Source organism: Thamnophis elegans, chromosome 1, assembly GCF_009769535.1.
Source record: "Thamnophis elegans isolate rThaEle1 chromosome 1, rThaEle1.pri, whole genome shotgun sequence".
In the NCBI taxonomy this organism is placed as follows: domain Eukaryota; kingdom Metazoa; phylum Chordata; class Lepidosauria; order Squamata; family Colubridae; genus Thamnophis; species Thamnophis elegans.
Genome location: NC_045541.1, coordinates 165235036 through 165260445, shown reverse-complemented (window position 1 = coordinate 165260445; position 25410 = coordinate 165235036). Strand labels below are relative to the sequence as shown.

The window sequence follows — 25410 nt, the reverse complement described above, 5'->3', positions numbered from 1 at the left end:
GTTAGACACAAAGCAAAACAAAAGTGTTAGTTTTCCAAAGGTGAAAACCGTTTCCAGCTATTTGTGAATGCCAGAATCCAAGGTCAGGCAGGTACAGGTGGGTAATTGTGGAAATGAAACATTTAACACGAGAGTAGTTGAGTCTATTTATTTGTCTTGATTTGATTTTCTTAAAAAGAAATAAATACGGCAGTGAGATGTTTTAAAACGAACTGTGCAAAACTGTAGGTAGTTCTTCTTTGCGTTACATTTCTCTTCAAAAGTCCCCCTGATGTGGAGATGTGACTTGCAATGATATGTGCTCTGCGGTGCAGGAAGGGCCATAGAGAGAGAGAGAGAGAGAGAGGCCCACCTTCAGCTCAGCATTCCCTAGACTTTCACGGGGTGTAGTCTGGTTTCAGTTTGAATTCAGATCCAGGAAATGCTGCAAAAAAGTGTTCACAGTTCTCCCAGCAGCACCATCACCACCAGCCTAAGCACGTTGACCCCCTTTCTGCAGATTTTCTACGGGAAAGCAGTGGGTGGGGAAGGTGGTTATTTTTGTTTTGTTTATTTTTTTCTGTTTAACAAAAGAAAATTCCAACTTGTACCGAGGGTGCTACTAGTTTGTAAATGTCCTGTGAAGGGGGAGACAGAAGCCTGTTTGTATGCTGGAAATATACTTGTTACCATTCCTTTAGATATTGTTTGCCTTATGGATATCCATCACAAAAGCGACTTGCAAAAACAGCCTTAGTGAATGTACAGTAACTAGACTTCTGTGTTCTTGGGCACAGAAGGGAGCAACTTTGCTATTGGTCCTTTCAGTGGACACATTGTGATATAAATGTGGAAATAAAAAAAATTTGCACAAAATACACTGTCACTTTCTAATATTTGAAAAATGGCCAAGTATAGATGAGGGTTTATAAATGGGGGTTGCGAGTGGAAGCGGAGTTCTTCTTGTCTCCTGTTGGGCAATTAAAAGATTAAACTTATAAAATGTATGTTTTCTGCACCCACTAAGTCTGTGACTAGAGATGCATAACGTGAGGCCATGGGGCCCTGTAAATCTTCTCCTCTCACTTCTGCCTTGGCTGAAGCTCCCTTCAAAAGAGCTGCTGAATTGGTAACTGTATCAGTGAGAGAAGAGTTATTAAATATATGGGGTGTAATATTAATTGCATTTAATTAATTCAGATTTAATTAAGTGTACCTTTAAATTAAATCAAATTTAGTCTTTGTCCTGGTCCTGCATGTTTTTTGAGCATGATTCTAACATTCCACTCAAATGCCCAGTTTGGTTATTGTCTCCAGTCCTCAACAGAAGAACCTCAGCTGTAGACCATATCTCTCACAATATCCAGGAAAAATAAAGATAACGATTTGTTTTATACAGGTAGGTCTTCTTGCAACATTCGTTTAATAACTGTTCATAGTTATGACAGTGATTTAAAAAGTGATTTACGACCAGTCCCTGCACCTACAGCCATTGCAGTGTCCCATAGTCATGCAACCAAAATTCAGGCATGTTGGCATGCCAGTTGCCAACACGCCTGAATTTTGGTCGTATGACCATGGGGACACTGCAATGGCCAATAGTGCAAGGACTGGTGTCCAAAGTCACATGATCACCATTGCAACCTTCTTCCCAGGGGGCTTTTAAACAAACAGTCAATGGAGGAAGCTGTATTGGCTTAATGACCAGTGATTCATTTGACAGCCATACTAAAAGTTCTAAAATTGGACACAACTCAATTGCATTGCTTAGTGGATGTTCTAGGACACCTAGGATGTCCAATTATGGTTGTGTAAGTCAAAGACTACCTGTATTTTAATTTGCAAAGTGTTTTGCAATTATCTATGAAAAGTGCTGTATAATTTAATTATATTTTAGATCCTCACTACTATGCGCTCATCACCAATTACTAGAAATTGTGGCAGAGTTTTAGACCAGTAATATATTGAGAGGCACAGCTTTTCCACTGCATTGTCAAAACAAAATGTGTCTTTAGATTTAAACTGGATAGTCCTCAAATTACGACCACAATTGAGCCCGATATTTCTATTGCTATGTGAAACAGTTAAGTGAACTTTGCCCCATTTTATGACCTGCCTTGCCACATTTGTTAAGTCAATCACTGCAGTTGTTAACATAAGTGAATCTGGCTTCCCCATTGACTTAGCTTGTCAGAAGTTTGCAAAAGGGGATCACATGAAGCCACCCTGGGAAACTTCAACGGTCATAAATATGAATCTCTTGCTGAGCATCTGAATTTTGATTACATAACCATGGGGATGCTGCAAAGGTTGTAATGGTGAAAAATAATCATAAAGTCACTTTTTCAGTACCATTGTAACTTTGAATGGTCACTAAATGAACTATTGTAAGTCAAGGACTACCTGTATCCGTGTGTATTTTAATCACCTAACTTCTTTAATTGGATGACAATCAGGATGTGTTATTGCAAAATCTTTTGACATTTTGTGAGGAGAAAAAAAGCGATTTATGTACTCTGCCTTTGGCTAGCTAGTAAAACTTGATCAAGCAAATGTCTAACTTCAGCCCAAGAGATTTTTCAAAAACATCCATAAATTGAAGGCTCTCAGAAGGCTTGAAATCTGCCTAGTGTTGCGTTCTATGTAACTTTTTTTGGTCTTAAGTTAGCATGACTGATGACAGGGTTTGTGGGAGTTGTAGTCCGATGCACCTGGAAGGGCATGTGTTGATCTGTTTTTGGATTAGTTGGACTTGCTTTGTCAATTGATAGTTTTGAAGCATATGCAGTATTAGTTTGTGGTTTTTTTTAACTTTCCATGCTATACCAAGTTCTGGACAACAGAGGAGCAGTCTCTATAAATAAAGCTGCAAGCAGTTTCCCAAAACAGACATGTTTCAGTGGAGTGTATATAGTTCTGGTTCATACAATAAGAGGTGTTTTATGTTTGCTAGCGAAGCAATTTGTGACATTTAGATACAATTCACCTTATTCTGCATCATTGACTGTGGCTGCTGAGAGTCACTGCCTCCCTTTTCCTCACAGGTTTTTTTTTTACCATCCTATGTGCCTTCAGAGTTGGAATGGAATAGCCAAAAATCCAGTCTGACTTATTCTAGCCAATTTCACCCATAAAATACTCCGAGGTTATTTTTTCAAGCAATTGCAGTCATGGAAAAGTAAGCTCTAACTCTCTGGCAAAACATTGCTTGTTTCTTCCCCTTATTTTCTGCGTCAATTTCTATGCAAGAATCCAATAAATGAAGTGCTGTCATTTAAGGTCATCTAGTTAAAGCTACTACAGTAGGAACAGAAAAACAAATATATGACCATGGGACCGGATAAGATCTTTTAACCTTTGCTGACTAGCACAACCTTCCCTCAACATACAGTATGCCATATTCCTGCTACCAGTAGCTCCGCCATTATTGGGTGTGTTTGCACAAGATTCCTAACAGTCTAGCACTACCTGTGGGTTTGTTACTCAGCCAGTAATCTGATGCCAGATGATCAAACAAAGAAGACTGGCACAATTATACTGGGAGCAATGAGTATCTCAGCTGTTTTTGTGGCTGTCAATTCCTGGTTTTTTAAAAATGCTGTTGTAAATATTCCACAATGGCCTGATGAGAATCAGAGTCAACAGGTGCTGTGAGAGAAAACTTATTCCGGTACCTTCTTCCTGTAACCTTTCCTAGTTCCTATTTAGCCCTCTCCCATATGCATGGGAGAGAAAGGATGAGATAAGCATCTGCTCAAAGACATTCTTCTCTTGTGGATGTTCTCAATTTTGTTTCAGATGCCCGAAGAAATAACCAACCTTGTTAATCCTTCAAGGTTTGAATGATACTATGAATCATGAATAGATAGAGCCTCACCCAGTGTTGAATATGGAGTGGATTTTTTAAGCCTTTTTTCCCCTTAAAATGTTTTAGGTTCTAGGTTTGGTCATCACATTGAGACCCATGGATGTGGTTTACTAAATAATGTGAATCTGTTCTTTGGATAGTTCTGAGGTGGTATTTCCAACCTGCAATCCCTACTTGGAGATATCATTGGAATAATATTTTATTTCTCTTGGCCTGTGATTCCTCTCTTGGCCTGTAGTAATTTTAATTTTTTTAAAAAAATCATGTTTAGGTTTTGTACATAGGCTGATTCGATTTTTTAGTAAGCCAGTGTGGTGGTTATGATTGGAAAAAATTAGTTTCTAATTCCCTGGGAGACATTTGGGCAGTCACAGTTTCTTAGCCAGCCCTTCGTCTTGGTGAGATGGGATTGAAGGAATGAACATTGTGTACATTGCTTTATTTTATACTTATATTTTATTTATATTGTTAATGTTTATATTTTATGCAAAAATAAATAACAAACCAATTAAACAAATTGGGAAAACAAGGCAAAACAAATTTAAATAATAGAAATGTGTACAATATGTTAGAGGAACCAGACCTGAGCCCACAAACAGCATCTGCATCATTTAAACTTTTTTAAAAATTAAAATAGGATGCAAATAGCTGCACTTAATTCATTGCAGCAAAATAAAAATGAGCAATTTAGCAAAGGAAAATTCAGAAGGGGTTAGCCTGCAAACGGAGGCTTTTAAGGTATCTTGAGGACTTCAGGATCTTCGCCAAGTCATCATTTGCTAGACTATCCCACTCCAGACAGTATGAGAAAGAAAAGAAGGGGCAAGCATGAGTTACAGGCTTATTGTAATTATGCTTTTAATTTTGAGAACACTGTCAAACACTTAAAAGTGTAATTCAAATAACATGTTGAATTGTATTGCTATGGCAAATGCATTTCTCAAGCCCAGTGTACTTTGACAGAAACATGAAATATTTGGGTGTGCAAAACACTTGAAAATATTTTGACATCTAAATTGCCAATCTGAGTATTCTGACTGAAGAACTTTGAGGATGGAACAAGACACTCAAGAAATTCTGAATTTTATTCTGCAGAATCCAGCAAACTTGAAATATTCCTTGTGTTTTATCCTGAGTTTAAACAGAATCACTTTTTCTGCTTTGTGCAAATCCTAGTGGAATCCTCAGTACCAAATGTCTGTAATTTCATGTTTTGGAATTTATTTTGTGAGATCTGCTTCAATGGTTGTGTATATTACTTGGGGATAAGTGACACTTTGTTGGCTGAACAAGAGTAACCACCGGCAGATACATATGCCTAAGTAGAAATACCGAGGTGAGCACTGTCGGTCTGTTACCTTCTCATTTTTGAGATACTGTACCTTAGTTTCCAGAACAAGCCCTGTCAGCAGCACTAAGATCAATGCTTTGTGACTGCATCTGTGTCCTCACCTGTGTCACTAGTCCTCACTTTATGACCACAAACGAGCCCAAAACTTATGTTGCTAAGTGAGAAATTGGTTGAGTTTTGCCACATTTTACGTTTTTTCTTGCCACACTTGTTAAGTGAATCAGTGCAGTCATTAAACATGGTTGTTAAGTGAATCAGGTTACTCCATCGAGTTGGCTTGTCAGAAGGTTGCAAGGGGATCAGATGATCCCGCAACCATCATAAATGTGAGTCAATTGTTGAGCATCCAAATGTAAATCACGTGACCACAGGGGATGCTGCAACTGTACTGTGAAAAATGGGCTTAAGTCACTTTTTTCAGTGCTATTGTAACTTTGAATGGTCACTAAGTAAACTGTTGTTAAGTCAAAGACTACTGTAAGCAAGTGCAGGTGCGAACAAATGAGCAATGTGGGGCTCTGGCCTTGGAAGAGATGGAGCTTGCTGTGCCTTTTCCCTATGTTATTCTAGGGGAGGAAACGAGAGAGCTTAATTTTATCGGTGATATTATTTAACAGATTAACATAGTCGGAAGGGACCTTGTGGGTCATCTAGTCCAACCCCCACGGCCAAGCAGATCCTACACCATTTGACAGATGGAAGTCCAGTCTCTTCTTGAAAGCTTCCAGTGATGAAACTCCCACAATATAATAAAACCCCTCAAACTTTGGGAGCTAAGGCAGCGTAGTCGTTTCCCTCCCCCGGTGCCGCTCACCGCAAAGGAAGAGAAACCAGCTCGCTCCTTCGCCGTTGCCAGGACCACCCGGTGAGGACTTCGCTTTTTTCTGAAACTGAACGTAGCCGTCTCCCCGGCTTCCGTCGCTATGGCACTCCGCTTCCGCCGGCTGTGCGGAAGTGACGCGTCCGGGAGACGGAAAAAAAAAAGGCAAAGCGGCTCCGGCCCGGCTGCAGAGGCACCGGTGCAGCTCTTCTCCCTGACCCGAGGATGGTGTCGCCTCCGCCGCCGCCGCCTCCTGGTCTCCTCCTCCCCCCTCCCGTCCCCCCCTCGCCCACCGGCCCCTCCGGCGCGCCCCCTCGCGGGTCCACGGGGCTCTTTCGCGTCCCTGCGCTCTGCCTGGTATGGTACGCGCTGAGCGCCGGCGGGAACGTGGTGAACAAGGTGCTCCTGGGCGACTTCCCACGGCCCGTCACCGTCTCCCTCTGCCACGTGCTGGGCCTGGTGGCGCTCCTGCCCCCTTTGCTGCGGGCCTGGCGCGTGCCCGCCGCCAGCCCTGCCCAGCTGCCCCCTCGCGCGTACCCCCGCCTCATCCTCCCGCTGGCTTTCGGCAAGTACTTGGCCTCCGTCTCGGCCCACGTCTCCCTCTGGCGCGTCCCGATTTCCTACGCTCACACCGGTATGATTTTTTTTGGGGGGGGAGGGAGGCTCTGGTGCATGTGCAGAGTGCTTTCAGGTTTAAAAGGAAAAGATGGGTGGGAAAGATGCTCTTCACTTGTTTCCGGTTTTGTAGAGAGAGGAGGAGAGATCGTGAAATATCACCTGCGGATATACTTGCAATGGAAATAGCATGGTTCCCCCACCCCCTCCCGGGCCTGGGGTTGAGCAATGGAAAAAGAAGGAAGCACTTCTACTAACTGCCCTTTATTTCTCAGAGATTACTATCTTGCGAGTCCCTTGGACTGCAAGGTGATCCAACCTGTCCGTCCTAGAGGAGATCAACCCTGACTGCTCTATAGAAGGCCAGATCCTGAAGATGAAACTCAAATACTTTGGCCACCTAATTAGAAGGAAGGACTCACTAGGGAAGAGCCCGATGCTGGGAAAGATTGAGGGCAAAAGAAGAAGGGGACGACAGGGAATGAGGTGGCTGGATGGAGTCACTAAAGCAGTCAGCGTGAGCTTAAATGGACTCCAGAGGATGGTAGAGGACAGGAAGGCCTGGAGGAATGTTGTCCATGGGGTCACGACAGTTCGGACACAACTTCGCAACTAACTACACTATCTTGCGCATTGGTCGACCTACGACAGCATACCTAGTGGTAGCATTTCTTCCTATTTTCTCCCCAGGAATAACCTTGTGGGGTATGTTGAGCCGAGAGAATGACTGGCCCAAAGTCACTAGTAAGGTTCTATCTACGGCTAAGGTGGGCTAGATAGAAAAACTGGGTGCCTTTGATCCCAGTCAATACTCTGTGACTGCTAATCCAAAGGTGTAGCAGTGTATTATGCTGTTTCCTGTTATCCCCACAACTGCCTTGTGAGGTAAGGTGGATTAAGAGGAAGTGATTGGCCCAATATTGCCCAGTGAACATTTGTGACTAAGGATGAGTTGGAATCTTGGTTACAGGTAGTCCTCGACTTACAACCCCAATGAAGCCCCCAATTTTTGTTGTTAAGTGAATGTTGCCCCATTTTACAACCTTTCTTGCCACAGTTGTTGAATGAATCAGTGCAGTTGTTAAATGAGTAACATGATTGTTAAGTTTAGGTGGATCTTTAGGCGAAGTTTAAGTGAATCTAACTTCCCTATTGACTTTGTTGTCAGAAGGTCGCAAAAAACTTACAACGGTACACTGCAAGCGTGACACTGCAACCATTATAAATATCAACCAGTTGCAAGAGTCTGAATTTTGACCGCATGACCATGGGGATGCTGCAATCGTAAGTGTGAAAAATGGTCATAAATCGCTTTTACATCAAAAGGTCATTAAACAAACTGTTGTAAGTCAAGGACTATTTGTATTTCTCTTCATAGTTCAGTGCTAAACTAAACTTGGTTCACAAGTGGATTTGTAAAGAGCTAGAAGGAGGGCTTCCTCTATATGGACGTATCAGTTTTCATTAGATTACCAGGCTGTTTCCATCTATGTGTAGAATGTTGGCAGAACTTCAAGAGAATGTTTTTACTTATATTGAGGAAGAAAAAGCATGCCTGGAGGTATGGTATTGTTTTTTAAAAAAAGTTTTTACTGCCAATATTCTGGTTCAACCAGAATGCCTGATAGTTCTTAAGAGGGAAGCGAACACAGGGAAAACTGAGGGTTCAGCTGTCTAATAATGAAATCCAGTGAACCATCTTCATGTAAAGATCTTCTGTCAGTATAAATAACATGTGGGAGGAGGAATGAGGGGTACAATTTATTCTCCCCCCCCCCCCATGCATTTTGTACAGTATCATATTCTGCTGCAGGGGTCTACGGGAGAAGCTGAGGGAATAAAAAGTTTTGTTCCTCAAGTAAATTTATTTCACTGACAAAGGATACTGCCGCCAAAAAACCTTCAAACGTATTTAATTAATCTCATAAGTCCCATGCAACCTTGATCTCTCCATTTATCTTTAATTAATTGCAGAATTGTTGTGGAGGTAAAAATATGTTTCAGTACGGTTCTCCTTGACGTATGACAACAATTGAGCCCAAAGTTTCTGTGGCCAGGCGAGATAGTTGTTAAGCGGGTTTTGCCCCATTTTACGACCTTTCTTGCTACAGTTGTTAAGTGAATCAGGCTTTCCCATTGACTTTGCTTGTCAGAAAGTCGCAAAAAGGTGATCACATGACCCTGGTACATTGTCGGTGTCATAAATATGAGCCAGTTGCCAAGTATATGAATTTTGATCCTGTGTCCCCTGGAGATGCTTCAGCAGTCGTGTGAAAAATAGTCATACATCACTTTTTTCAGTGTCATTGTAACGTCAAATGGTCACTAAACCAACTATTGTAAGTCGAGGACTACTGTATTTCACACTAAGTTTCTCGTTTATTTGCATATTAACAGTTGTGTTCAGGCAAGGTTTTTGTATCTTATTTTTAGAAAAGCAGTCCTTATTTTTTTCAAAACAAAGCATAGTTAGCACGTAGTTTAGTTGTGAAGCAGGAAGTGGTTTAGGAAAAAGTGTCAGGTAATCTAGTAGCTTTTGCATACAGAAGTGGTGGTTGAACAAATATTTATACTGCATTACATTGTGTTGAGCAATATCTGCATGCCATATATCAGTTTCTAAGTAGCTTTTATTTCGCAGGCCTTGTTGATGGCCTCCGTTTCTCACTTTAATTCTGTGCCCTTCCTCCTCTTTCCAGTTAAAGCAACAATGCCTATTTGGGTTGTTCTCCTGTCAAGAATCATCATGAAGGAAAAGCAGACCACCAAGGTAAGAGTAATAAAGAGTAGTCAGAGGGGTGAAGTATTTGATGCTTCTCTGCAGTTGTTCCATTGAAATGTTTATCTGGGAAAAGAAAACATTTGGCAAGTGAGTTTTGTGAGGCTTGCATAAACTTTCTGTACTACCTGAACTTAGGAGGAAACAGCTGCTGTCCCGTATAAGTAAGCTGCTCAGAGTTGCCTTGAAGTGAGATGGGTGGCAAACACATTTAATTAATAAATAAATAGGAGTGTTTTTTTTTCTTTCCTTCTGGCAGGTATATTTATCCCTCATCCCTATTATTGGTGGAGTCCTGCTGGCTACAGTTACAGAACTCTCATTTGATACTTGGGGACTTATCAGTGCCTTGGCTGCAACACTCTGCTTCTCCCTTCAGAATATTTTCTCTAAGAAGGTACCCTGCGGTTATTTGTTTTAATGAATGTATTTGCATTTGGATACACATTTGCAAATATTCTTGATATTTCTGCATCAATGATTATGCTGTCGGTCTTTGTAACAAACGTGCAATATATTCAGGTTTCAAATTAATATTCTCTAATGCTGTCCAATGGTGTAGAAACTCAAAAATTTCTTTGTGGTACACAAAGTCTGAGCTGCAATTGTTAACCAATTTATAGATGGAAAACTCATATAGATGGAGAGTAGGGGAGGATTACCTTAAGTTAGCTGGTAGTTTATGTTCACAACACGCTAAAACCAGGTTTACAATCCACATTATTATGCTCCAATAACATGCCTTAATACGATGGCCTTCACATAGCATTGTAAGAATATGGTTGAATTCTCACAGCACATCGAACCTTAAATGTCCAAATCTACTTTAGTCTAAACTAATATATAGCACTAAGTGAGTTGGACTCTGTATGTTAGTTTATCTGATGAATGTTCAGGCTTCAGGATTTTAAGTACTTAAAAGTTAGCAATTAAATGTATAATATGATTTCTTGACTAGCTTAAAGAAGTTGGTTGGGGGCTTTTTAAGACAGACTGGCAGACACACTTAGAGTCACCCAATTAGTTTGTAGTTAGATGCTAGTATTGTCCAAATTTTTCAAATTTTATTATTTAGTCAAGATTTTTCAACTTGGTGCCTCTGACTCAAAATAAGATTTCATTTATACAGAATACAAAAAAACAAACAGTTGGAAGGTGTCTTCTAGTCCAACCCCCTGCAAAAGCAGGAAGGCCTATACCACTCTGGAAAAATGGCTGTCCAATCTCCACAAAGCCTGCAGTACAGTAATCCACAACTTCTGGAGGCAAGCCGTTCCACTGGTTAATTGCTCTCACTGTCAGAAAATTTCTCCTTCGCTTTAGACTGCATCTCTCCTTGATAAGGTTGCTTCCATTGCTTCTTGTCCTATCATCAGGTATTTTGGAGATAGGTTAACCTCCTCTTCTGTTGCAACCCTTCTAATATTGGAAAAAATGTCATCCCTTGTCCCTCTCCTCATTAGACTATACATCCCAGTTCCCACAACGGTTCATCATATGCTTTAGCCTTTGTCATCTTTGCTGCTCTTCTCTACAGTCTCAACATTGCCCAACAGCTATGAAGGCTGGGAATTCTGAAAGCTGAGATGCAACTTATCTGTAGGTCATCAGATTAGGAAAAATGGCTTAATCATTGCCACTGTGTTTAGTTGCACACAGGTAAAGAAATTGTGTGTTTGAGATATAGCAATTACATTTCAGTTTACAGGAAGAAAAGCAATTTAAAGAAATCCTTGGAAGGTGGGCTGTTTCTGAATTCTTCATTCTTGCAGGTTTTAAGAGATTCACGAATACACCATCTCCGTCTGTTGAACATCCTTGGGTGCCATGCTGTGTTTTTCATGATCCCAACATGGGTGCTGGTTGATCTATCCTCATTCCTGGTAGAAAATGACTTGGTAAGTGCTAACTAAGCCTGTAGAAAATGACCTTTGACTTGAAGTACCGGTATGCTCTTGGAGTAAGTTGGGGTCAGGAGGCTCCCATTACTTTTTGGGTGGTATTTCTATCATATTTCCCATTGCAGCCCTCCCATATTTTTGTCTTAGCTTCTTAGAACTGGTATTGAACCCAGATTTTGATCATCATGAAGGACTTTGAGCATATTAGCAATAAAACCACAAGAGCTCCAAAACGGAACTTGAATGACGGGTTGACTGAATTCTTGAAATTTGTAGACATTTTTTGAGCCTATGCTCTTTAGTGGAGTTTGTAGTCTTCTGGTAGACAAGAAGAAGGGTACTTAGATGGAAGAGCTCAGCCAGTTGTAGAAAATGAATAATGTAGAGATGGAAAGATTCAGGATAAGATGTTTGTTTTTACTTAAATAACTTTTTTTCAATTATTGAAATGTATACACATGTTGTACCTTATTTAGTATCTTGTTAATGTAAAAATAAATAGTGAAATTTGCAATAAAAAAGTAAACCATTGCTGGGAGAAAGAGAGAAGGAAAATGCAATCCCATTGTTGTTCCTGTAACCTACATTTTGATACTATTGATCATGCCAACCTGCTAGGACTATTGCAAAAGCTGAAAGTTAAAGGTATTGTTTTCAGCAATTCTGCTCTTTCACTTCAAGGCACTACCAAGTAGTGTCATGAGAGACTGTTGCTCAACTCCTGGGATTGTCCTGCAGATCATGCAAAGTTTAATCCTATTTAATATTTGTGTGAGGCTGCTGGGTTTGGAGCTAGTCACGGTCGGTATGCTGATGATACTCAGTTATACTTCTCCTTTCCTGCGAGCTCAGGGTTGGATGTCTCGAGAGCTTCTGCAAGTTTCCTGGCTGTAAAGGACTGAATGTGGGAGAACAAAGTGACGCTGAAACCAGTCAAGATGGAGTTGTTGCTGATCCAGGGGCTGAACTTCAAGATTCAGGAGATAAGGCTATGCTGGATAGGGTTGTACTCTCCCTGAAGGTGCAGGTTCACAATCTGGGGCCCTTCCTGGATCTGGCATGGACAGCTGCATTACATCAATGGCAATGGGGCCAGTGGTGGGTTCCTACCGGTTCGGACAGGTTCGGCCAAACCAGTAGTGCTTTGGTGGCCTGGGTCGCTGGAACTGGCAGCAATCCAGGCCTGCCATGCCCCCGTACTGGTTCCCCGGGCGGCGCTGTCAGCGGTGCCATCTTGTTTTTCAGTTGCAGAACAATTTTAATTGCACTGCGCATGCGCGTGAAGTGCGCACATGAGCGAACCAGCTGTAGTGACTGTTGGAACCCACCCCTGAATGGGGCCTTGTATCAGCTTATTTGAAAAACAAATTGGGTCTCTTTCTGGAGATGGAAACCTGGTATTAGCGATTCAGATGCTGGTAACCTCAAAGGCTATTGCCGTTTTTGTATTGAAGGGAAGCCCTTGGACAGTATCGAAATTGCAACTGCTCAGAATGTGGCTACAAAGGTGTTGCCATATTATCACTGTGCTGAAACATTTGCACTGCTTCCCAATAGCTCTAAACCAGTTATAAGCCCTCAGAGTGCCCTCGCTTTTGATTGATTATGTGCCATCCAGTCATTGTTTACTCTTACTGGCTGCAAAAATAGGTTTTTTTCATGATGATCAGTTTAGGTAATTAACTAGGCACTTTTGCAGACCCTGCCAAAGGCATAGATCGTATAACACAAATAATCTTACCTTTCTTGTGGCAGAATGTGTAATGAATTGTTGCTGGAGTTTATGAGGGAGCTCAAAATCTATTTTTTGCTCATGCCTTTTCAGTTTTTATGCCTTTTATGGATTTTATCATTGTATTAACTTGGGTCAAGTGACAGGCTAGCAAATCTCAAATGGTTTGTTGAAATTGAAGGACTGTTGAACTCTTTGAAGGAAGAAAGATCTAAATCTAAATGCCAAAATCATATTAAACTTGTCATTAGGTTCTACTGTTTTTTAGCAAATAGCTCACTAAGATAATTGCTGTTAAATTATAGTGTAGTCTGCTAGGAGTTAGGTGGCCATAAGTAAATAAATTGTACCCAGTGTAGCTAGTAAGAATCTTTGACTATTGTATCCGAATAGTGCCATGTGCCACTGGAATACTGCCATTCCAGTTTAGAAATTATTGCAACATCTTGATAACTTTTTCATCCTTTAAAATATTTTATAGAGTCTATCCATTTCTTTGCACTTAGAATCTCAGCTACCTGGTAAATTATGCATAGTATGCTAACAGGTTAAGTAATTCTAAAATAACTAGTTATTCAATAATAAAACTATATCTTTTGAAGAAAGGACATTTCTCTGATATTAATAGCAGTCCTTGATTAAAGAAGGTAAAGTCTGTTGCTGCAACGTGGTTATAAAGCATGTCACATGACTGCTGCTTAGCAACAGAAATTCTGGCAGTCCCAGTTACAGTCATTAAGTGACTCATCCCAGGTTATTAAGTGAGATCTTCAAATGGTCACCTTTTGTGACCTCCTGCTGGCTTCCTGGTTGACTTGGTAGGAAGCCAGGAAAATAGGTTGCAAACGGTGCTCAGGTGAGCCTGGGGATGCGGCATATAAAGACTGTTCATAACTATCAGTTGTTCAGCACCATCATCATAACTTTGGTCGCTGAACAATTGGTCATTAAATAAGTACCACCCATAACAGAGTAACCAAGTAAGATTTCAGTATATTATAGAAAAAAAGTGTATTTGATTTGTTCTATCATATGAAAGCAAACCTTTTCCACAGAGTGTTTTAGTTTAATAGAGCAACTTTCAAGCTGATGATTCAATTGTCATGGCTCTTTCATTTATGCTCTCACTAAGAGGTACTTTTTGAATGAAATGTTAAAAAATAAAGGACATTTCTATCTAAAGATATATCATAACTGAAAATTCTTTACTCAACAAATTGAATACAATGATTATGGTGTATATAAATGTAGTCTTATGTCAACAAATGGTGAACTATATTTAGTGACTTGGAATCACAGGCAAAAAGATACTTTAACAATATGATACTGGGGGGAAATTACATTTTATATAAGGACTTGCAGATGGGTACATCGTGTACCTACTTTAAAGTGTCTTTATATCTTTAACAATGTTTGGAATTGAAAGCTAGGAATCCTGGTGCCTTATTAGAGACATATTAAGTTACACCCAACCAATTACCACAATCAGTGTGTTGTGGCTGCTTTTGTTCCTTTTAAGTGAGCTGATGTCTCACAGGCTGTTTCTCCCACAGAGTTCAATGGCTCATTGGCCATGGACCATCCTTCTCTTGGCCATCAGCGGTTTCTGCAACTTTGCCCAGAATGTCATTGCCTTCAGCATCCTGAACCTTATCAGCCCTTTGAGTTATTCTGTTGCAAATGCCACAAAAAGGATCACAGTCATTAGTGTCTCCCTGATCATGCTTCGCAACCCTGTTACCTCCACCAATGTTCTGGGCATGATGACTGCTATCCTGGGAGTGTTTTTGTACAACAAGGTATGTAGCCAATGGAAAATCTTCCCTTAACCTCAGGCCAAACAGTGAATGAAAAATGAATGCAGTTGAACATTCTCTGAGCCCTGGTTGGAACTCAGGCTGGAATTCAACCATAACTGAGGTTTAACTTTTTTAAATGGTGGGACTAGCTCAGGATTCATTTCCTGTTTCCTCAAAATGAACAGAATGACTTCTGCTTTTGAGTTTCATTAATGACTTGAGAAAGGGGTATGTTTCTGTCTTTGTGGATTCTTATCTCCTGATTTCTCAAATATTCTGTGAATGAAGCTCTACTTTAAGTGTCGTCCATAGAGGTCCATTGTTCTCTTTTTTTGTAGCTCCTCAACATACTGAGTCCTTGATATTCTCTGAGCTGAGTTTTGTTCTTGCAAATAGCTGGGTTATTTTCTAGCAGTTTCATTATCGAGCCAGGTGACATCATCACTGATAACGTTTATCTAGTTAATGAAAGGCTTGCAAGAAAGTAACCAAGGTCAGAGAGCACCAGAGACTCCACAATTTAGTCTAGAGCTACAAATATTATCTTCCATCGATCCTCAACCTTGCCAAATTTCAATGGTACAAAATCAACAACATGGTTTTCCATGGTTTTAAGATAGAAAACTAAGCAATATGTGCCTTAACCTTTTTGGAAGAAAACAGAAACAGAGTTAATTCTGACAAATATTGTAAAGATAACCCAAAAGTTAGGTTGATTTCTCACAAGCTACAGTATAAATATGCGACAATTTTAAATACTAATTATTACTATAACTATTGTTATAAAAGATGAGTATTATAAATAATCAAATGAAATAGTTCCCCAGTCTTGAGAGCTGAAATGGCCTTTAACAGTCTATCCTCTTATCTGAGGTTGGTAGTTGAATTTAATGCGAAGGAGGTGATATGTTGTTTCAAAATATCGCAAAGAAATTTTGACACTATATAAGGTAGATGTGCCTTGTGGGCTTCTTTAGTGGCCTGTAATCTTAGCAGCCCGCTACACTAAAACAACTCAGTTAATATAACAAGCTACAGTTCAGTACTGACACAAAAATGCAAAGAACTCTGCTTTCCTCTCAAAAATGACAACAACAAAAATCCTACCTCTGTCTGTGAATGTATATGGCCACACCCACTTTGCTTCATTGATCCCATCCAGCCAAAGTGGAGTCAGTCTGGCTCAATTCTCTTACAGGAATATTGAAGTACTTGGTTTATGATGCAATAGCGGGGAGGGGCTTCATTTGAGACTCTAGAAGTCAAATGAACTGACCAATCAGGCTTGAGTTTATGTCTTGCCCTGTTAGGACTTATTATTTGCTCCAAGACTCCAAAGGCAATACTTCCATGTTGCTCCTCAGACATAGGTCCTTCCTTTTGCTATGATGGAAGCCTACCATAGTGTCTTATCACATGGACTCCTTACTCAATCCTCTACACTCTGAGGTGACTTCTTAATCCTATCAATCACCAATGGGTGCAGTTAGTGATTTCTCATTAATAAATGGAAAGAGCAAGTTAACAGTTTCTCATGTAATATTTCTCAAGATAGTTAATGTATCCCTTGTCTTTAGGCTGTTTGTACTTGATTAGATATTCTGATTTCTGAGGCTGATCATGTTAATTATCTTACAGACCAAATACGATGCAAACCAGGAAGCAAAAAAGCAGCTCCTTCCTATCACGACAGGAGATCTAACAAACCTGGATCGGCGCTGGAGTACCCCGGAAAAGTCTCAGAATGGACTTGCCTCCTTTGCACATCACGGAGATTTCCAGTATAGTAGCAGCAGAGGCAATGTCCTCGCAGATCACTTCCAGTATTCCCGGCAGAACTACCCAACACTCTATAGCTCCAGTCGCTATGATATTTAGCGAGGGCGTATACATTGCTAAAACAATGTGAACTCTTCACATGGAGTTTTTCCCTTCCACTTGTGTGACTGTTTAGTCTCAAGGAATAGCCGGGGTCTGTGCATTTGTCCCATGGAGGGATAAATGCTATAGAAGAGGATACTGCATGCCAAGCAATAGTTGCTAGTGGAAGAAACCACTGGGGTGGGTTTCATCAGGTAAAATATGGCCATGCAAAAGCCCCAGTTCTGTAGCCTCTGAGCCTCTGTGGTCGCCAGATGCCCCTGAACATGTTGATTGTCCACGGTAGCACAAGCGTGGCCTGTTTTCCTTCTTTTCACTCCTGGTTTTAGATCTTTTTGAGTTTGCATTCTGCCTTACTTTTGCCATTCATTTCCAGTTATTTTCAAAATGGAAAAAAAAAAACCAACTCTTTTTCTCCGACCCTCTTTTTTGTGGAAAAGAGGAGAAGGTTTGTTGTATTCTATAATGAAGGTAGCTTTGCTGCTCATTGGCTGCCTTCGTTTGCAGCATTACGAGGGCGTTTTTTTGCCAAAAATGAAGAAGAATGGGGAGCAGTTTCCAGTCTCTGGTAAAAGAATGAATGAATTTATTCTTTTAAAAAAAATCATGTAATAGCAGGAGTTTGCTGCTGGCACTGTGTAGCAAATATGGCTCTGAAATCCTCCCTCTCCTGCTCCTGTTTTAATCATGGTCTCAACGCCTTTTTTTGTTTGGGTTTTTTTCCCCCCTTCATACAAAAAGGTGAAGCAAAAAGATCCGTGTAGCATACAATTTGCTCCATAGGGCAAAGTTTCATAATAATATCATGCAGCTTCAGGAATTATTTTCTGAGGGCTCTGGTCTCCTAGTTTACAAGGATCATTAAAAAAAAAATACCACTATGAGTATTGGTCTGTCCTGATGTCAGATTTGGGCATAATTTGTGTACTGGATTGTTTATGTTGTCTCTTTGAAATAATCTTCATACTTTCTTTCCTGCTGTGGATGACATTTGCTTTTTGCTTCTTAAGAATTCTTTTCCTGGGTACTGAAACTGGAGCAACTAGTTCTTTCTCATGCACTATGATTAGCTGAGATCTTCAGCAAAAGTCTCTGACGTGTCCACTGTGCTCTTAAGGGTTTGTAATCATGTTTCTGGGTTTCCCAGGTAAGACAGAGGCCCTTAGTTGATACAAGAAAGCAAGTCTTAGACAGGAGCCAAATACCTTGGTCTGTTTGTTTTTAAAATTTGACTGGACCCTGCTGATGGTGGGAAGGCAAAATATACACACCCACTTTAGGGTGTCCCATTTGATTTTCTTAAAACTGCTCTCTCCTTGAGCAAAGGGAAGCTAAAGACGTGGGTTCTCTAACCTGGGTGTGGAAAAGAAAATGCTCGGGATGAAAGGGAGCCACCCATGCTGTATGCAATTGGAAAAGAAGGTTTGCTTTCTGTAATAAGGCCCCTCATGAAGGCTGCAATATGGGGAGGTTGCACGGGTTGGTAAGGGGTGGGTGTGTTACTTTGGCCTTGTTCTGTTCCCAGAGGATTTCAAAAGGTTTAGGATAACTGTGCCAAGAGGACACTATTTTCCTTCCAAGTTATTTAGGCTTCATCTCTTCTGCCTTCTTCCTAGAGCAGAAAAACAGGAATGTCTCTCTACCAAAGTCCCTCTCTTTTTATAATACTAAAACAGATGGCAAACAGAATAAAGTGGGAAAGCACTTTTCTCTTTTTAAGATGTGTGCTGTGGAAGAAAAAAACGACAAGACTTGGACTTATGCCTGGCCACTAAATGGAAACAAAATTAAAATTACTTCTGTACAGTTTGAGCAGGAGACCAGAGTCAAAAATGGGGGAACATAGATTTATAAAACAAAAATAGCTCATTCATTTTTGAGAAGGACAGAAGGTCCCAATATTTAAAAGTGGACATTATTCTTACATGTGTGTGAAGTAATTTCCGTACTAAAAGTGTGTTTGTCCAAAGAGAGTGAGCCTACTTTGTGAGATTTTTTATAAATGTAGGTGAAATAAATGTCATTTGAGATCTCACCCAGTTTAAGACCAGTAAAGAGCAGGTTCCTATGTTGCAATAATTCAGTTGGGAACATAAATCTGCCACCTACTATTGATTAAACATTCCAGTCTGATTGATGGTTTAACGATGCAAAGCTGATAACAATTTTGATTTTTTAGAGTCCAGAATACAATATAAAACAGTAAGAGCCAGTAAGTTATAGTATGTTATCACATATCTTCCCTTTGTATCCTTTCACACTGTCAGGTTGGACAGAGGTTTATTTTCTCTTCCTTCTGCCTAGATTCTCTGAAGCAGTGAGAGAGATTGGGAATCTTGTTTTAGTAACAGGATGCTGATCGTAATTGGTGTAGTCCTAATGTACTATTTTAGTTTTGAGCAGTTGTAGCCCAATTAGAGCCAAAATAAGGGGAGCAGCATGAGGTATGACTTTGCCCTACATGTGATGAGAGCATATGCATTAGATTCACCCCCCAAAAACATGTTCCCTGTGAATTTCACATATATGTGAAGTTCAACATTTGGAGTATTGTGTTTATTCTGGGCCTGCTTGATATACTAATTTTAGGTGTCCCATCTACTCTCATACTTATTTGTCTTGGGAGGGGGTGAGTGGTAGGATAACAGTGCATGTATGTATGTGTGTATGCTTGGGGGAGGGGTGCACGTGCACTTGTATATATGTAATTGGAAATCCCGGTGGGTACTTGGCTTTGAATGTGTTGTAAAATTTCCGTAATTCCCCCAAAGCAAAACAATCAACTAGAACAAAGAGCTAGCTTGTAAAAGTTGTAAAAATTGGCTTTTAGATCTAAGATTCAACAAGCAACTTGAATAAGTAACATAAACATAAATAAGTAAAAATTTGTCTCTCACTAAAAGGGACATTTTTGGTGCTTGGGAAATTCATGCTAAGAACTATTTACATATGTCCTTGCCTTGTTTTTAAATGTACATCCCTGGATAGCCAAATGAAGGTCTTGGATGGTGGCTTCTGAAACCTGCAGAAGTCAAAGTGGACTGACAAAAATCTGTAAACACCAAAGGATACTAGAAACTAGCGATGAGCAGGGTATACCAAGTTAGCTCAGTCTGGTGTCTTCCAAACGTGTTAGATGTTACTTCACATAATCCCAGCCAACATGGCCAAATTCCAATGATAACTAGAAATTATGAGAATTGAAGAAAAAACGATTGGAGAAAGCTACGCTATAGAGTTCAAGAATATTTGAATTTAGTAAAGGACAAATTCCTTAAAATTTTTGAAGATTCTTCCTTTTCAATTACTTTTAGAACCGTAATGCAAAGAGTTACTAGGAGCATGAAGAACAACAAAAGAACTAGAGCAGAATCAACACATCCTGGTCATGCCCTCTAGTATCTTGCTGGAATATCTTTTTGCTGAAACATTTCCTTTGTATGAACACAAATGTTAGGTTCAAGCTGCATATTAGGCAGCATGGCAAGTTGGTTTACTGTTTTCTGTGTCTTAAAACATTTCTAAGCCTCCTCTGCCATGGGAGGAACTTTTTTCAAAAAGTTAAGTCATTTATGAATTGGGGTAGCTTGGGAAAGGGTGCGTGGAGCCTCCCTGAGCCAGCTTCAGCTTTTGAGTCTGAATAATTTGGAAGTCTGTTCTTTTCAAACTGGCAAGATGGGCCTGCCTGTTTCCAAATAAATGTTTAGGTTTGTGTAGTTAGTCACTTGCCTCTCAGAGGGGCAATCTCGGTGGTTTGTATATGGCATTGACAATGTCTGAAAAAGGAATATTTAATGGAGTTGATAGGTGTGGATGTATATATTATAAATAAATGCAGTCACTCCTGTCCTAAAGTAAGGTGAACTTTTTTCAGGTTTTATTTGAAGTGTACAGGAACCATGATTTTTTTAGTCCGCACATTTAAAAAATTGGATAAAACAAAGTGTGTTGTAATTATGCTTTTTAAATTTGAATATGTAAATAAAGCTGAATTCTGCAAAGTTGAAACTTTCCTGATTGAATTTTTGTTGAAAGTAACAGCATTTTTTCCTAAAGATTATAGGCAACTTCTTTCTTCTTTCCACCACTGCCAGGGCATATGAGTCAGTCAGAATTCCCTCCATTAAAAATACTGAATTATAATAAGACTTATGGATTTTCATTCTTTCTGAAGTCACAATGTCTGGTTTCTTCAGATCATCTTATCATTACAGATTTTAATATATGCCACAGGTTTGTGCATTATTGTGGCAAAAAAAAACCCCAATAAATAAATAAACATTTATTCCATGTCTAGCTTGCTTTTCTTCAACTTCATATAAAGATCTCTATTTTCGTTCTCACAAGAGCAACCTGTGAAGTAGGTTGGACTCAGTGGTGGGTTCCAGATCCCGTTCGAATTGCTACATCGTACCTGCCTGCAACGCCTCTGCAAGCCTCTGCGATGCTTCAGCTGCTCAGCGGAGCATTGTGCAGGCGCTGTACGCGCCATGTGTGCACGGAAACGCCAAAGGCTTAAAAGACAGGTAAGGAGCTCGAGTGGGTGGGCCCTCCGGAACACCGAAACAGTACCTGGTGCTCCGGGCAGGCGCCAGTATGCCCGTACCGGGGCGTACCATCTCCAATCCACCATTGGTTGGACTGAAACAGTGACTGACCCAAAATCACTCCCAGGGGCTATGAATTCAGTCTCTGTGGTTCCAGTCCAGCACTGTAATCAATGCACTGGCTCTTGATATCACTCATTTTAGCACTTTAACACTTAGCTGCTTTGCACCCCACTATTGAAGTAACCCTTAATTTGAGATCTGTTTCCTTTGACAGAATTCAGTCCTTTTTATGAAGAAGACTTGGAAAATTATGAATATAGGTTTTGCTTTTAAAGGAAGTAAGGCAATAGTTCTGCTAGCACTGTAAAAAACTAACATGAGTTCCTAACACGGTTCCACTCCTGAATACAGGTAGTCTCAACCACAATTGAGGCCAACATTTCTGTGGCTAAGTGAGACAGTTAAAATGAATTTTGCCCCATTTTACAACCTTTCTTAGCACAGCTGTTAAGTGAATCCCTGTAGTTATTAAGTTAGTTGCACGGTTGTTGAATGAATCTGGCTTCCCCATTAACTTAGTTTATCAGAAGGTTACAAAAGTTGATCACATGAGCCCAGGACACACCAACAGTCATAAATATGTCAGTAGCCAAGAGTCTGAATTTTGATGATATGACCATGGGGATGTTGCAGCGATGTGTTAGGATGAAAAAGTTAGTTGTAACTTCAAACAGCCATTGAATGAACTGCTGTAAATAAGGGACTAGCTGTACTCATCTTTTTCCCCCTGTATTCTCCCTCTGCAGACCGACATTCATTCATATTCTTCCGTTTGGGTACATCAGTCATTCCGTGGTGGCGCAGTGGTTAGAATGCAGTATTGCAGCTCACTGCCAGGAGTTCAATCCTGACTGGTTTCAAGGTCAGTAAAACAACCCAGTTTGTTGGGGTCAATATGCTGACCCTGTAAACTGCTTAGAGAGTACTATAAAGCACTACAGATAGTCCTCGACTTAAAACAGTTAATTTAGTGACTGAAGTTGCAACAATACAAAAAAATGATTTATGACCATTTTTTACACTTAGGACCGTTGCAGCATCGCCACGGTGGCATGATTCACATTAGGATGCTTGACAACTGATTCATATTTATGACAGCTGCAGTGTCCCGGGGTCATGTGATCTTTTTTGTGAGCTTCTGACAAAGTCACTGGGGAAGCCAGCTTCACTTAACAACCATATCCCTAATTTAACAATTGCAGTGATTCACTTAACAAATGTGGCAAGAGAAGTCGTAAAATGGGGCAAAATTCATTTAACAAATTTCTCACTTCGCCACATAAATTCTGGGCTCGATTGTGGTTGTAAGTCGAGGACTATCTGTAAGTATATGTCTAAGTGCTATTGCAATTCCCCCTGCCTGCTACTTGATGTTACTGGCATCTTTTGTTTTCTTGTTAAAAATAAGTTGTGTCTTCAGAAGGTAGGCAATGGTGATTTTGAGAGGGAGGTCGTTTGGGGTGGGAGCCAAACCTAAAACAACACTGAAGAGAAGTGCAGTGACAACAGCAGGCCTTCCCATCAAGTACTATTGGTTGTGTAAACAACTTGAAAGATTTCCTCTGATCATTACTGGTCTCCATCCGCAAACAGAGTCCATCTGAGAGCAAGAATGCACATTTGGCTAGGTGATTATGAAAGAAAAAGTAAGCAACTGTTGAAAGAAATGCCCTTCTGGGTTCGACTCCAAGTGTGGGAAAAAGACACTGGAGACATGGAGGCTGCTTGGAAAGATGGTTAAATGGTGGACAGGACCACATGGCTTGAGTCCTGAACAGAAAAGGTGATCACATGCTTCCAGATGTTGGGTGAGGAAGAAGAGACAAAGGGCCGAGGAAGGGGCTTGCTGGGCTTTTTATAACCTGTTCAGCCCCACCTCTCTGTTTCCTGTTCCTGTGTAAGAAATATATTCTGATTGGTTGTCAGACTCCCATGGGGCCACAGGGGCAACTCTCTAGGCTGTGTTTTGCATCCAGGTTTGGTTGCGTTCTCAGATGCCATATGGTGAGTTGAGTAAAGGGCCAATATTATCATGCCTTAATCCCATCCCCTGGAGCTGAAGGGGAGAACTCTTTATTATGTAAAGGGATTGGCTTGGGCATCTTAATAGCCCATTGACAAAGTGGGTGGGGGCAGGAAGCTGCAGGGAGCTATTCTGTCTTTAAAACATGTTTCTCCCTTTTCACATCCAGGGAAATATAATATTCTGCCTTTTCAATATTTCCTAGGACAGTGATGGCGAACCTGTGGCACACGTGCCACAGGTGGCACGCAGAGCCATTTCTCAGGTCATGTGAGGTGCTGCCCTGACAGCTGGCCAGTGTGTATGTGCGCGCTGGCCAGCTGAGCTCATCCTTTTTTAAAGCCATTTTTCGCCCTCCTCAGGCTCCAGACGCTTTATAGGAGCCTGAGGAGGGCAAAAATAGCCTCCCCCCCCCCCCCCCGAGGCACTCCGGAGGCTTCATGAGCTTCCCTGAAGCCTCCGGAGTGCAAAAAACTGGCCCTATGGGCAAACCGGAAGTTCAAGAATGGACTTCTGGTTTGCTCGGAGGGTCGTTTTGACTGTCCCTGAAGCTTCCGGAGGCACGGGGTAGGCTGTTTTTGTCCTCCTCAGGCTCCTATAAAGCCTCTAGAGCCTGGGGAGGGCAAAAAAAGCATGCAAAAAATGGGGTGGAGGGCCTGTAGTGTGCGCATGCGCACTGGGGGGGTAGCGCATTGCATTATGGGTGCGGCACGCCCGCACACGCTCCCCCTGCACTCCCCCCACTTATGGCATGTGAGCCAAAAAAGATTCACCATCACTGTCCTAGGATATTTGATTTTTCTTGGAGAGGGCTTCCTACACAACCTTACAGAGACATTTTCCTGATCTTGTTACTGATGTCTTGTGATAACAAAGTTCTAAAAACACGTAGGTCCAAGGATGTTGCCAAAATGTAATTTTTTTACATGACAGAAAATTAACTACTCTGTTTCCCCGAAAATAAGACCTCCCCCGGATAATAAACCCAATCGGGCAATTGAGCGCATGTGCTAAAATAAGCCCTCCCCTGAAAACAAGCCCTCCCCGAAACTATTGCAACACGACAGCAGCCATGAGGTGACCATGCTCGCCACCTCCTGCACATCAAAAATAATAAGACCTCCCCAAAAATACGGTCAAGTGCTTATTTCGGGGATCAAAACAAAATAAGATCCTCTCTTATTTTCAGGCAAACATGATATGTTTTCTTGGCTCTGTGAGTGAAATGAGCAGTTTCTAAATATTTTAATGTGCAGATAAGAGACTTTTCCTGGTCGCATCTATTGGATTCATCAGAGCAGGGATGCAGTGGATGTTGCGGGTCCCCTCTCCAGTGGTGGGTTGAAGGCAGTACGCCCCAGTACGGGCGTATTGGTGCCTGCCGGGAGCATCGGGTATCATTCCCGTACAGTGCTCTGGAGGGTGCACCTGCCCGCCTGAGCTCCTTACCTGTATTTGAGCTCTTCAGTGCTTCGGCACATGCACATGGAGTGTACAGCGCCTGCGCGATGCTCCACTGAGCAGCTGGAGCGTCAAGGAGGCATCATGGAGGTAAGGACACATATGCGTGGTGCGCGCATGTGCTGCACGCATTCATGTGGGGAATACAAGGCCCCGTTGCACCGTACTGGTTGCAACAGGATCCGGAGCCACCACTGCCGCACTCCTAAGATCCATTTAGTGGGACCCAGAGTAAGAGCCTTCATGGTGGCTCCCTTCCTTTGGAACATCATCTCTGTGGAGAGTAGATTGGCCCCTAGTGTGACACAGAATAGAATAGAATAGAACTGTGATGGTGAGCCTATGGCACGCGTGCCACAGGTGGCACACGGAGCCATTTGTCAGGGCACGCGAGGCGTTGCCCTGTCAACTGGCCAACATGCATGTGCACACTGGCCAACTGACTTCGGCCTTCTTTTGAGGCTGTTTTTCACCCTCCGGAGGTTTCCGGAGGCTTCCCTGAAGCCTCCGGAGGACAAAAAAACGGCCCTACAGGCAAACCGGAAATTCAGGAACAGAACAGAATAGAATAGTACTAATTTCAAATGATCT

At 41.3% G+C, this 25410-nt stretch overlaps 1 protein-coding gene across 1 annotated transcript; it reads left to right on the top strand.

The window, feature by feature from the left end:
• Window positions 1-6158: 6158 nt before the first annotated feature.
• SLC35E1 (solute carrier family 35 member E1) lies at window positions 6159-20729 on the top strand. The gene is made up of 6 exons (XM_032238058.1): window positions 6159-6652; window positions 9333-9403; window positions 9672-9809; window positions 11185-11310; window positions 14599-14844; window positions 16483-20729. The coding sequence occupies exons 1-6, from the start codon at window positions 6244-6246 to the stop codon at window positions 16720-16722; spliced, it is 1230 nt and encodes a 409-aa protein (XP_032093949.1). The 5' UTR covers window positions 6159-6243; the 3' UTR covers window positions 16723-20729.
• Window positions 20730-25410: the final 4681 nt, after the last annotated feature.

Coding starts and splice junctions, on each gene's coding strand:
- SLC35E1 (XM_032238058.1), top strand. CDS start 6,244: ATGGTGTCGCCTCCGCCGCCGCCGCCTCCTGGTCTCCTCCTCCCCCCT. Junction 6,653..9,332: donor GATTTCCTACGCTCACACCG/GTATGATTTTTT, acceptor TCCTCTTTCCAG/TTAAAGCAACAATGCCTATT. Junction 11,311..14,598: donor TCCTGGTAGAAAATGACTTG/GTAAGTGCTAAC, acceptor TTTCTCCCACAG/AGTTCAATGGCTCATTGGCC.